Source organism: Sapajus apella, unplaced genomic scaffold, assembly GCF_009761245.1.
Source record: "Sapajus apella isolate SASKATOON/1434 unplaced genomic scaffold, GSC_monkey_1.0 scaffold7, whole genome shotgun sequence".
Lineage (NCBI taxonomy): Eukaryota > Metazoa > Chordata > Mammalia > Primates > Cebidae > Sapajus > Sapajus apella.
In genome coordinates this window covers 34,806,775-34,820,031 of record NW_022436947.1, presented here as the reverse complement: position 1 = coordinate 34,820,031, position 13,257 = coordinate 34,806,775, and the positions used below count along the sequence as shown (strand labels likewise).

The window sequence follows — 13,257 nt, the reverse complement described above, 5'->3', positions numbered from 1 at the left end:
CACAGTGTAGGATTTAATAACATAGGATTTGGAGTAGGGCAAACCTGAGTTCACGTCCCAGCTCTGCCATTCACTAGCTGAGTGATCTTAGGTCAATTACCTAGTCTCTCTAAACCTCAATTTTCACATCCATAAAATGGGAATAATCATGTCATCTATCTCACGTGAGTTTAAATGAGCTAATCTAGGAAAAGTGCTTAGCCTGAAAACTGCCTACACGTAGTAAGCACGCAATGAGTTTTAGCCGTTGAGAATGACCACCTACCTTCTTGCTGCTCTAGGTTACCGTGAACATCCTTGAAGAAAATGATGAAAAGCCAATTTGTACTCCAAACTCTTATTTCCTGGCCCTCCCAGTGGATCTGAAAGTTGGCACAAATATTCAGAATTTCAAGCTGACGTGTACTGACCTCGATTCCAGCCCCAGATCTTTCCGTTACTCCATTGGTGCAGGTATAGCACTCGGCGTCAATGACGGTGGCCCTGTCTCTGAGGACCCTGAAGTTGTCCAGGGTGGGGGTCTGTGCTCACACACTGATCTGGGCAACATGGGATGGGAGTGGGAAAGACATTATCTTTTGAGATGGGGTCTCACTATGTTGCCCAGGCTAGTCCTGAACTCCTGGGCTCATGTAATCCTCCTGCTCAGCCTCCCGGGTAGCTGGGACTACGAGTGTGCATCACTGCAGCATGCTGGGGAAGTATTTGAATGAGGAAAGCAGAGATACAGAGTCTAGCGGCCCCTATGCTTCCTAGCACTCCTCTCAGTTTCCCTTTCTCTCCTCACTCCTACAGACCCCCTATGCAACAGCCCAAAGGCCCAAGAAATGGGTGAACCCCACCCCCCAATTCCTGACTACAGTATGAGTCAGAAAGCATATTGGTATCATTAGAAAAAGTTCAGTCCAACTTTTCGACCACCTCTTTTCCTGAAAGCTTGTAGTGGGGGCAGGGAATCCCAGTCCTCTCTCTGGATAATAATAGATTAAATAGATTAAGTGCGTTTTGAAATGTGTCCTCAGGAATTCTCTTCTGCTCCATTCATCTTCTCTCTTTAAAAATATACCATTGTAGGGAAAAAAGAGCACCCCTCAATGGAAATTAGACCAAAATAGCTCATCTAATGAAGTGCTGGGGCCAGAGATTTAAACCCAAACAAGCAGAACAATTCCACGTGAGAGTAAAAACCCATCCTGCTGCCTGCTGTGCCCTTGGCGGAGCAGGAACTCGAACAGTGGGAAGCCTCTCGAGCTGGCTGTGTCACAAAACCCAGGGGCAGAAGCTGCCTCGAGACTGCAGTTGCCGAAGATGGAAATAATCCATACCGAGAGCCCTAAGGCCTTTATGGAACATTTTGCTGCTAAGGGAACAAAAATTGCATCATCTCCTGCTCCATTTACTGGTGTTCAGTCGGTAATGAGTCTGGAGCCAGTGGAGGAATGAGCAGGCGTGTGCTTGGGCTGACAGCCCCTCTGCCCCAGGCTCCCTGAGCTGAGCCATGAGCCCCAGCAGAGCTGCGTGTGTGGTTGGGGGTGTGATGGGGTGGGTTCAGGAGGACCTGGGGCTGCAATTCCTGCAAAGCCAGAAGGTACCTTCCTTTGGGGGACTCCAGGGACATCCATAACCAGTGTGACCCACCGGGTCCTGTGAAAAGCATGCTGTGAACTTGGTCCATGGCTAGGGATGTGACCTATTCCACCCTCTTGATGCCCACTCATTTGTCTAGGTGTGAATTACACATGTTGTTACCAAATAATTGCTGGATGATAAATCAGAAGCGGCTGCAGCAGGGTTACAAAGTCTCTGCTTAATACTCAGCAAGATGGTACTAGGCTATGGGTGTTGTCCTATTGTCTTTTCTACTGAGCCTCGTTTGCAGCCACGCTGGTGGTGAGCAAGGGTTTCTTTGTACTAATGCCATCTCTGGTGCAGTTAAAGCCTATAGCATGTAATTAATCCAGCTCTGGTATATCAGAGATATAGTCTACACCTGAGGTGTGGAAATTTGAGAAAATGATTGAATGCAGTTTTCTTCTAAACCTTTATTTCTTACTCTCTTTGCTTCTTTTTACCAACACCCCTGTGTCAAATCTCATTAGGTAACGTCAACAATCATTTCACCTTCTCTCCCAATGCTGGTTCCAACGTCACACGCCTGCTGCTTACGTCTCGCTTTGACTATGCTGGTGGGCTTGATAAGATCTGGGACTACAAGCTACTTGTCTACGTAACGGATGACAACTTGCTGTCCGGCAGGAAGCAAGCCGAGGCTCTCGTTGAGACGGGAACAGTGACGCTGAGTATTAAAGTCATTCCGCACCCAACCACAGTCATCACAAGCCCCAGGGTAAGGGCTTTAGGACCTGGAATCCCCAGCCACGTTCCCTTGTGAGTCACGTTGACAGACTTCTTTCCCCCCGGGAGATACGTGGGGTGGACTGAAAAGGGTTAAGGTATTACGATGTTGCCAAAAATGGCAGCCATGGGCTGGGGGAAAGTAGCTACAGGGTGGCAAAAATCTGGTGAGACCTCAGACTCATAAAACCACTCACTTTTCCTGTTCTGGTAGAGAAGAGTGCGTGTTTTTGCAGAGACCTGTGAGAGATCTATGTGGCTTGTGGCACAGGAGCTGATTTTCATGGGCATGCTGCCAGCTGCTACTTTCACAACTCCTCTCTGCTTGTTCAGATGAGTCTTTGCAAGTCTATGTCCATGAAATTAGATTACTTGCTGCCGGGTGCTCTTTTCCACATCTTTTGAAGAGTCTCACATGCCAATCTGTGCCCTACACCCCACTTCCACTCCAAAAACAGTTCATCCAATCTACAAATATCGATTTAATGCCTATAGTGTGCCAGTCACTTTAGCAGACAAGTCAAAAATGATCCCTGCTCTCAGGAAGATGATGGTATAGGCCAATGGTTCTCCAAGTGCCGTCCCTAGACCAGCAGAATCAGCACCACCTGGAAACTGGTGGGAAATGCAAATTCTCAGGCCCACTATAGATTATTAAAGTTATAGGTCACCCAACCATGATCATCACCATGACCTCCAGGGGAGGATGCAGGAACCTGGAATCCCCAACTCCATCCCCTAACCTAACGAGTCAGAAACTCTGGAGGTGGGACCCAGTGAGCTGTGTTTTTAATCAGCCTTTCAGGGAATTTTGATGTGCATTAAAGTCTGAGAGCCACTGATCTGGAGGGGGAGATAGATTACAAACAAGTATTCAAACTGGTAAAGTAAACACAGACTGGGGGAAAGCTTGGGAAGAAAATGACCAGGTGCTATCACAGAATCGATCTGTAGAGGGAAGGGAGAGCCTGGAATCTGACAACAGGATTATCTCCCCTGCCCCCTGGAGGAACTGGCTTGCTAACTCATCTGCCCCCCTTCTTCCTCCTCCTCCTCCTCCTAATAGAAGCTGCACCCCTGGTCAGTAGCCCTCATACCTGCAGCAGGCCAGAAGGAAGGTAATCAGAACCTTAGAGAACCCCCCATGGAGGTGGCCAGCTTCTTCTCAGAGTTTATTCCAGGAGCTGGTTCGTGCTTCTGTCTCCTGTGCTCGAGTCAATAAAACCCCAATGAATGGAAGCATCCAGCAACCCTAAGGACTCTCCTTGTGGGAGGAGTGGGTAGGCTCCCCTCAGTGAAGAGTTCCCACCTTTCTTGGGCTCAGAGCCTGACCCGATGGTGACATCTCCATTTCTGAAACCTCTGTAACTTGTTTGGTATCTGTCTCCAGCTCTAGGAAACAGATGCTGAACTTGAGGCTTCACTGTGCCGTCAGCTCACTCCTCTGGCAGTGGCAGCTTGTCGCTGAGAGAACCCTGAAAAGCCTACAAGGTGTTAAAAAAAAAAAAGACTGTGGCTTATGCCTTCTTGGTGAGAGACAATGGCTATATTCGTCCCTGGGTTATGCCCAGATATGGCAGCAAAAAAAGCCAGTGGGCTTTTTTTAGTTTTGGGGAAGGGGAAGACAGAGAATAAAATTAGGCCTGGAGTTGCTTTTCGGTCCCTAAAATTTCTGGGTTTGATCTAATGGACGTCTGCAAAGCTTATAAATAAGGTGATGTGTTGAAGCAGCAAGAACTGAGAGCACACAGATGTCCAATTTATAGAGCAAGAACAGCGAGCCGGAGTAAACACAGCAACACAGAGTGCTGAACGGCAAAATCGCTACCACCCTCCACTCACCCTCCCTGCTCTCTGCTGTTCAAGCCCAGGGTCACCTACCAGGTCCTGAGGAAAAACGTTTACTCTCCGTCCGCATGGTACGTGCCTTTTGTCATCACTGTGGGCTCCATATTGCTTCTGGGTCTCCTGGTGTCCCTGGTCATCCTGTTGGCCAAAGCCATCTACAGACACTGCGCCGGCAAGACTGGGAAGAACAAGAAAGCTCTGTAAGTTGCCAGTGGGCTGGGTCCTCTTCCCTACCTCCTTTAGGACGCGGTTTCTGGTGACTGGAGAAGGAAAAATGGAGAATCAGGATTTCTCTACCAGGCAGGTTACCTGGAGTGAAGGCAGGAAAAGGAGCTATGGGGGAAGGGATTCCAGCTCCCCGCAGTCCTGGTGCACCCTCTTTGTCACCTGCTAGGCCATGAGACCATCCTGTTGTCTTTCCCTGGCAGCCTACTCTGTCCATGATGGGTTCTCAGTGACACTGGGGCATCAACCTTCTGATGACCTTGCCCTGGATAAAACCTTCAGAAAAGCCCTGTTGTAAATAGTGATAGAATATGCTGTGCCCTTATTGGTAGAATATTTAAAGGACAGTATGGAATTAAAGCAAGCATGAAAAACCAATAAGGGAATTAGGCTTTTGTCTCCAATGACTCAGCTGGGTTTTTGTGTGACTAAATAATTATTGGTTCTTTGCATGTGGGCTCTGTCTTAAGGGTTGTAGATGCAGGCCGTTGCCTCTCCTTCCAATTTTCACCTGCTCACTAATATACCTCTTATTGTGCCAATCTGCGATGTGTCTTTCACTGGCTAAAAGTGAGGTAGTAGAGCCACGTGAAGAGAGCACCAAAGAATCACAGACTTCTCCCAGAGCCAGGCTTCTTGATTCTTGGCAGCTCTTACAACTTACCGCTTAGATGGCTCTGAGCCTGAGATTGGGAGCTAGATGAGGCCTGGGCTCAGGTCTTAGCGCTACCATTTTCTTGGAATATGGCTTTGAGCAAGTGACCACCTCTGTGAGCTTGAATTTTCTTATTTGTAAACTTAATCAACTAAATGAGCAAATGCAAACAAAGCACTTGGCTGCGTTCCTGATATAGGGTGAATGCTTAGTACACTACCCAGTCATTTTTAAAAACCTTGTTTCCTTATTCTTCACAGATGAGTCCCAGTGAGTTCAGGATTCTAGATTCTAAGTCGAGCGCTATGCCCAAATGTCTTGAGGTGTTGGAACCTCTAAGTTCTAGGATCTCTCAATGGCAAAAAGAGGTGGTGATAAGACATGTGTGCCTTCTAAAGGTACTTTAAATATTAACTATTACCTGTCAAATAATTTAAAATCTATGGATGAAAGACTATAAAAGTACAAGGCATTAGCATAAAGATATGCATTGCATTTTGCCATATTTATTGCGTAAGTTTGTTGCTATTGGCAACCTTGACTTCAAGGTAAGAAATCCTCGAGCATCTGCTGAAATTAAAGAAGGCATTTTTGTTTGAACTCTATTCACAAATTGATTAAAAAAAAAAAACAGCTCTAAAAGAGTAATTGCTTGTAAGGATGGTGGTGTACTGTAATGGGATTTGGATAGCAGTTCTTGAAGGAACTAATCCAATAGACACTGCAACTTTCATGTAATTTATGGTTAAATGTTAAATGTTCACCTTGAACCTGGTTCTTTTAACTTATGTTGTAAATATTGTTTTCAACATGGTTGACTTAAAAAAAAAAAAAAAAAAAAAAAACTAGCTAGAAAACCAGATTCAGACTCAGCCTCTCTGGAAATTAGTTGTACCATATGACAGCCAGCCTTCGTTAAGTAGCAAAGAAGAAAATTAGAGTATAGAGCTATAGAATCCAAGGTGATCATGGGAAAGGTCCTAGGGTCCAAGTCCAGCTCTTCATGTGACAGGAAACCAAAATGTAACTGCCAGCTCTCAAACCTCCCTGCTGTGAGCCGAGCCTTCTGCTCTGCTGGCTCTTGGGGAGAAAGGGATAGGGCAGGGAGACTTGCTGGGCAGTCTGACTGGGGCAGTCATGTCCTCACCAGGTGTTCTCATCAGAGACAGCGTACTCCCTGAAGTTTATAAGGTGATACTTTTTAACTCATCAGCTTCCCAGAACCTCCCTAGTCCAAAGTGATGAAGCTGCTTTCTTTGAAGCAGGGATGGTGGTCTAGCCTTCTTTCTGGCCCCTAACCCTGGCCTCTCTTTCAGTCGACCCCCATATCTCGAAGGGCAGAGTTGCCCAAAGAACCCCATGGTGTCATTTGTGCACCAGTGCAGCATACTTTCAGGTGAATTAATATCCATTCTTTTCTTCCCCCCATAGGACAAAGAAAGGAGGTATGTACACTACCTGTTTCCTTTATCTGTTGTTTTTTGCTTGCTCTGTTGTGCTACATAAAAAGGCATCTACTAGGCAGAGAATCAGGCTGTGATCACGTCTAGAGTGTTTTCAGCTGCATCTTCCGTGGATGGGAGGAAACAGAAGTCAGATGCAGCTGGAGAAGGGGAAGGGCGGGGGCACAGGGCCTTGGCCTGCCTGGGTCTCTCACCTTGGTCCCCTGCCTGTGCCTTACCTAGAGCCCTCTCCAGTCAGCTCAGCTAAACATGTAGGTCTGTCCCTCGCCACATGGCACAGGAAGAAAGAACTCTCCACCTGTTAAATGTAGACCGGACCTGCTTACTGCTGCCCATGACGGGTGTCCTGAGGACAGCCAATGCTTTGTGCTGGACACAGGCCTCTTTCTAAAGAGTAGATAATACTTGATTCTCACATTCTAACGGATTTGATCATTTCCACAAATTATTTAGGTTAGTGAGACTAGTGAGAAGGGGGAGATGGGGGCAGTCAGATGGGCTAAGGGAGCTGAATGACTTTAGGAAAGTGGGCAGATTGGGAAGATCCATCCGAGCAGCTCCAGGCCTGAGAAGGTGTCCTGGCGTGGCCTCAAGTAGACTCTAGGGTATGGGGGGAGGCAGGACAAAGAAATGGGAAGTGTTTTTATTTAAAACAAAAAACGCTTGCTTTAAACACTCCACAGTCATGTGTCTGACATGCTTAAGGCATGTCTAAACAAGTTTAGAAATTTTATTATAATGGCTATTGATCATATTGAAAGAGATGATTTTGTGAGATTTTCACAAACTGCCTCTAATTCCACTTGTTAAAAGGAACTGGGAGCTAGGCATGGTGGCTCACACATATAATCCCAGCACTCTGGGAGGCCAAGGCTAGAGGATCACTTGAACCCAGAAGTTTGAGACCAGCCTGGACAAGAGTGAAACCCTGTCTATAGAAAAAATTTTTTAAAATTAGCTGGGTTGCTGGGCACAGTGGCTCACATCTCTAATCCCAGCACTTTGGGAAGCAGAGGTGGCAGATCACCTGAGGTCAGGTGTTCGAGACCAGCCTAACCAACATGGTGAAACCCCATCTCTACTAAAAACACAAAATTAGCCAGTAGTGGTGGCCGCGCATGCCTGTAATGCCAGCTGCTTAGGAGGCTGAGGCAGAAGAATGGCTTGAACCTGGGAGGTGGAGGTTGCGGTAAGCCGAGATTGCACCATTGCCCTCCAGCCTGGGCAATAAGAACCAAACTCCATCTCAAAAAAAAAAATTAGCTGGGTGTGGTCGTGTATGCCTGTAGTCTTAGCTACTGGGGAGGTAGCTGAGGGGATCAGTTGAGCTTAGGAGGTCAAGCCTGCAGCAAATTGCGATTGTGCCACCGTACTCCAGCCTGGGCAACAAGAGTGAGACCTTGTCTCAAAATAAAATAAAATTTAAAGGGCGTGGGGAATGAATGCACAAAATCTTTGCCTTATGAACAGAGATATCCAATGCAATCTTTCTTTCTTATCTCAAAAGCCATTTAAAAGCGAGTTTCCTAGGTCCACTGATAATAAGCTAGAAAAAGAGTAAAAAATATTAAATCGTGTGTGTATTATTGTGTGTGTGTATACATATGTATATGTATTTGTTTCTGAGAAGATGGAAAGCTGTCAACAAACACATCTACAGACAGAACAATTCTTTGCTGTGTCTGCAAGACTGAGATCAAAGCCTATTTAGGGAAATATCATTGTGGGGGTAGAATTTTAAGGTCAATTTAATGCCCAAGGATCTTAACTTCTGCCTGTTCTGTTCTCTGCAGAAATGAAGAATGCAAAGAGAGAGGTGGTGGTGGTGAGTATGGACAGCGAGGGGCACCTGGCATAGACGCTGGGGGATGGGATGCCCATCTCCCCAGAAGGCAGGCCTGCCACAGCCTCGTGGTCATGTTTATCATTCAGGGAGGTGCTTGCGTTTGGCCGCTGGAACAGATTGCTGTGTGACGAGCTCCTGATAGAATTTGTTCCCTCCACTGAACATGCCTGCTGATATATTTGCAAAAGAACTGGATTTCATAAATATTGAGTAGTGGTGTTTATTATCTATACCAGCTCTCTAGGAGAGTGAGTTGGGGGAATGAAGCTTAAAGACCAAAACTAGTGCTTCAGAGTCCAATGAGATTTAAATATTTTCCTTTTCCTTTTCTTTTTTTTTTTTTTTGAGACACAGTTTTACTCTGTTGCTTAGACTGGTGTGCAGTGGCACAATCTCAGCTCACTGCTACCTCTGTCTCCTAGGTTCAAGTGATTCTCATGCCTTACCCTCCCAAGTGTCTAGGGTTACAGGCATGTGCCACGACTCCCAGGTAATTTTTTGTATTATTAGTAGAGATGGGGTTTCACCATGTTGGCCCGGCTGGTCTTGAACTCCTGACCTGAAGTGATCCAGCCACCTCAGCCTCCCAAAGTACTAGGATTATGGGCATGAGCCACTGTGCCTGGCTGATTTAAATTTTCTTTGCTTTTCCACTACCTTACAGAAAAGTGACAGAGAAAGGGCCCTGCCTGGTCTGGGGTTGGCTCTGGCTACTTAGCCTTATCACTTGCTTTGGCCTCTCTGAGATTTAGATTCTCACCTGTAAAATGGGGGTGAGGACACCTGCCCTGAGATAACAGATGGAGAAACAGTTTGAAAATTGTTAAGTGTCACACAAATGCAAAATGTTACAGTATAGCTGAAAAGTTGTCTCTCCTCCACCTCATTCTCTTTTTTTTTTTTTTTTTTGAGACGGAGCTTCACTGTTGTAGACAAGGCTGGAGTGCAATGGCACAATCTTGGCTCACTCAACTTCCACCTCCGGGGTTCAAGCGATTCTCCTGTCTCAGCCTCCCAAGTAGCTGGGATTATAGGCATGCACCACTACGCCCAGCTAATTTTGTATTTTTAGTAGAGACAGGGTTTCACCACATTGGTCAGGCTGGTCTCCAACTCCTGACCTCGGGTGATCCACCCACCTCGGCCTCGCAAAGGGCTGGGATTACAGGTGTGAACCACCTCACCTGGCCCGAGGATCCTTTAAGTGATAAAAACTGGGGATTAGAAAGCTTGCTAAACTCCAAACACAATCTTTTTTACTGTGCTAATGACTCTGACTTTGGCATCTCTAGAGGGCAGTATGTGAGGGAAGCGGGTATTTCTATGGGGACAAGGAACAGGTGCATTACACAGATCTGGAGGGTGGCACTGAGGACAGATCAGGGAAGAGAAAAGAAACGGAGCCCAGGACTCAGATGAGGCCCAGATGTGACATTGCGTTGGCCTAGGCAACGGGAGGCCACAGGGGAGGGCCGGAGTGCCAGGGCCAGAGGTATGGACACCTAGGAGCTCACCTGTGTCCACCTTGACAATACACGACAGTGATCCACTGACACAGTGTAGGTCTTAGCTGTGCTGTGTGGCATTTTCACTCTTCCTTTTGTGCTCAGATTTGATTTACTCAGGATGCTTCCTTAACCCCCAAGTTTGGTTTAAATGTCCCCTCTACCCTCCCTGTGCCCCGTTACACCCTACATCTCCCCATCATAGTCTTATCACTCTGCATCGCAGCACCTGTTTGTCGTTGGCAAGCTTTGTACAGGCAGTAGCCATGCCTGCCTTGTTCACTGCTGTGTCCTCACCATGTAGCACAGTGCCTATTAAAGACATAGAACTGGCCAGTGGCAGTGGCTCACACCTGTAATCCTAGCACTCTGGGAGGCCGAGACAGGTGGATCTCTTGAGGCCAGGAGTTTGAGAACAGCCTGGCCAACGTGGCGAAACCTGTCTCTACTAAAAATAAAAAAATAGCTGGGCATGGTGGCAGGTGCCTGTAATCTCAGCTACTTGGGAAGCTGAGGTAGGAGAATCACTTGAATCCGGGAGGTGGAGGTTGCCGTGAACTGAGATTGCGCCATTGCACTCCAGCCTGGGCAACAAGAATGAAACTCCAACTCAAAAAAAAAAAAAACAAAAACAAAAAAGACATAGAAGTCAAGCAGGCTTTGGGTAAGACCCGTGGGTTGTGAGGATGCGTGGCCTTGCCAGGCAGAAGGAATGTAGGGTTGCGTTCCATGCCATCTCTATCTTCTCCTTAGGAAACCATCCAGATGAACACTGTCTTTGATGGAGAAGCCATAGATCCAGGTAATTAAGAGGCAATACCACCGTAAGAATGCTTGTCATATTCCAGACTGGTAGAAGCATGGAGGACCTTATCCATCCTGCTTTTAACTCATTTTGTCAATCTGTTTGGCTATGTTGTCTTTCCAGTGCTGACCCGTCTAGGCTAAATACAATGTGAGATCAGCTGTGAACCCAGCTGGCTTGCAGCCGCTCAAGTACAGGTCACGCTGACGTGGGGCCTCCGTGGGCCTCCACCGAAAGGCTCACATTCAAGGGCCGTGCCTCTTTCTCGCCTCCCTTCCTAAATTCCAAACCAGCTGAGAGAACTGGTGAATCCAGGAATCCACATTTTTTTCCTGCTTTTTGGTACTCACTGTACCCCCTTCCATCCACATCCTTTCTGGATGCTTCTAAAGGCATTTTATTAGTAGTGGAAGATACAGAGAAATGGCAAGTGTAGCTTCTTTTTTCCCTAGATCAGGGCCAATCATTTGTTCTTGGTCAGCAATATGAGCATAAGGTAGAGCAGGCCTGCGGAGCTCTCATCAGCCCCTGAAATCAGCTCCAAATTTAGCTCCTTTACACTCATCCCTCCGCTTACAAAGGCTCAATTATAGACGTGAATAAAGGGAAGGAAACCAAATTCAGGAGGCAAGTGTGTTGGCTTCCTGCCACCCTCACATGCAAACGGCACCGGTTCTCCTCCTAAGGAGGATGGCTCCTCTCCAGTAAGAGTCTGCCGCCGCCGCCGCTGCTGCTGCTGGAATTAAATTTCCCTCTATTATTAGGTGCTTGTTACCATAATGTGCCCACATTAGCTTAAGTGCTGGTGGGATCCTGAGCTGAGAGGCCACTCATGCTGTATGGGAATGGCAAGGACCCAGGGCTTGCCTTAAACCTGATCTTCCTAAGCAAAAGGCTGGGGAGGATTTTTGTGTTTTTGTGTAGTTGAGACAGAAAAAAAAAAAAAAATGAAAGACATGAGCCAACTGGCCTAAATCAATTAGGGACTGCTGGCTCTGCCACAATAAAAATGGCTTCTTTGCATCATCTCAAGTGGGGCCAGATTTGTGTGTGTGTGTCTACAAATTGCTGCTAACCTAACGTAAATAAAAATCAGCCTTTTCCTTCTCAGTTGATGAATTCCTTTTTGTAGCAGGAATTCAGGGGTCTTTTAAAACAAACAAAATAAATCAGAAAGTAATGGGTAATTCCATTAGAAACTGAACCTGATTTATCCGAAGCTTGCACGGAGTTTAAGATTTCCATTGCCTTCTCATCCTGCAGTTGAGATGTCCTTGAGACACTCCTAAACCTTTCTATCCAGAGAGGTTTGCTGTTTGCTACCTGTGCAGTCGGGGCAGCATGGGGTGGCAAGGGCAGGCTGGTGAAGACTGCGGTGATATTCAGCCGCCTGCTGTCTGTGTCAGTGATTTGCATCTTCTAGTAAGCTTCATCTTCCCTCGGGAGTCAGAACAGAGCAGCGTAGAAGTGGGGGAAGAGACAGTCATTGGAATTTTCTGGTTTATGTGATTGTTGTATTTTTTTTCTTCACTAGTGACTGGGAAAATATATGAATTCAATTCAAAAAGTGGAGCCAGAAAGTGGAAAGATCCACTAACCCAAATGCCAAAAACGAAAGAGTCCGGCCCCCGGGGAGCTGCCCCATGCAGAGTTGCTGCTGGGGAAAGATTGAGGCCACTGAGAAGTACCAGCCGGGAAGAAGATGAACTGAGTGGCAACGCATGGGCTGAGGATGCCAGCCTGGCTTCCAGAAACAAGAGTGGCAAGCCGGGCACCCCAAAGAACAGAAACCCAGCCTTCATGAACAGTGCTTCCCCCAAACCACACCCAAGAAAGTAAACAGGGTCTAGGGAGGAGCCTGTCAATCACTGGGATGCTGCCTCACCCTAAATTCTATGGGGACAGTGTGGGCATGGCATAGGTGGAAACGTGGGCTGAGGGGATTCAGACATCCAGGGTCAAACCTGGGATGTTTGACAAAGTTTTAAACAAATAGAAAGGGGTTTGATCACATAGTTGCCTGTTCTGAAATGATACAGGAAAAGTTTCTATTAGATCTCAAAACTACCCGTGCTTCTGATCAGCAGGACTGTTAACGTTGGGGTGTGGAATTGCTGTGTTTCTTCTTTGCACTGACTGCTAGGAAGCTCTGTTCAGTTCACCATTGGAAGTTCACAGGACTTCCTGACATAAATAGTGAAGATCATCCTCACATCTGGTTTCCAACTGATTTTCCTGCCCTCATTTTAACATCACCCAGATTTCTTCCCTCATAAATATACCATGCACCTTTGTAAGTCACCTCAAATCTTTGTAAGTCACCTCAAATCTGCTAAAGCAGCAGAATAGTGGAAAAAAAAAAAACAGATAAATGAGTTGGTCATCTGGGAAAAAGAAAACACAGTAGGCACCTTCTTTTCTTTTTTATTGTGTTACTGTATAACTTATAGTCAAAGTGCACAGATCTAATGTGTTCAACTAGATGATTGAACATATTTTTTGATTAAACACGTTTTTGCTCATATACCTGGGAGTGGGATTGTTGGAGCAATTGC

At 46.5% G+C, this 13,257-nt stretch overlaps 1 protein-coding gene across 3 annotated transcripts in view; it reads left to right on the top strand.

The window, feature by feature from the left end:
- The window catches only part of CDHR3 (cadherin related family member 3), a 67,174-nt gene extending 54,260 nt beyond the window's left edge, over window positions 1-12,914 (top strand). Inside the window, exons 13-19 of one of the 3 annotated variants that reach the window (XM_032276324.1) lie at window positions 282-453; window positions 2,100-2,347; window positions 4,222-4,403; window positions 6,515-6,528; window positions 8,340-8,371; window positions 10,651-10,699; window positions 12,237-12,914. In XM_032276324.1, the coding sequence (XP_032132215.1) occupies window positions 282-453; window positions 2,100-2,347; window positions 4,222-4,403; window positions 6,515-6,528; window positions 8,340-8,371; window positions 10,651-10,699; window positions 12,237-12,541 (1,002 nt within the window). In that variant the 3' untranslated portion in view covers window positions 12,542-12,914. Of the gene's footprint in view, window positions 1-281; window positions 454-2,099; window positions 2,348-4,221; window positions 4,404-6,514; window positions 6,529-8,339; window positions 8,372-10,650; window positions 10,700-12,236 lie in introns of those variants that run through there. The other 2 variants (XM_032276325.1, XM_032276326.1) reach the window with 2 other exon arrangements.
- The last annotated feature ends 343 nt before the right edge of the window (window positions 12,915-13,257 follow it).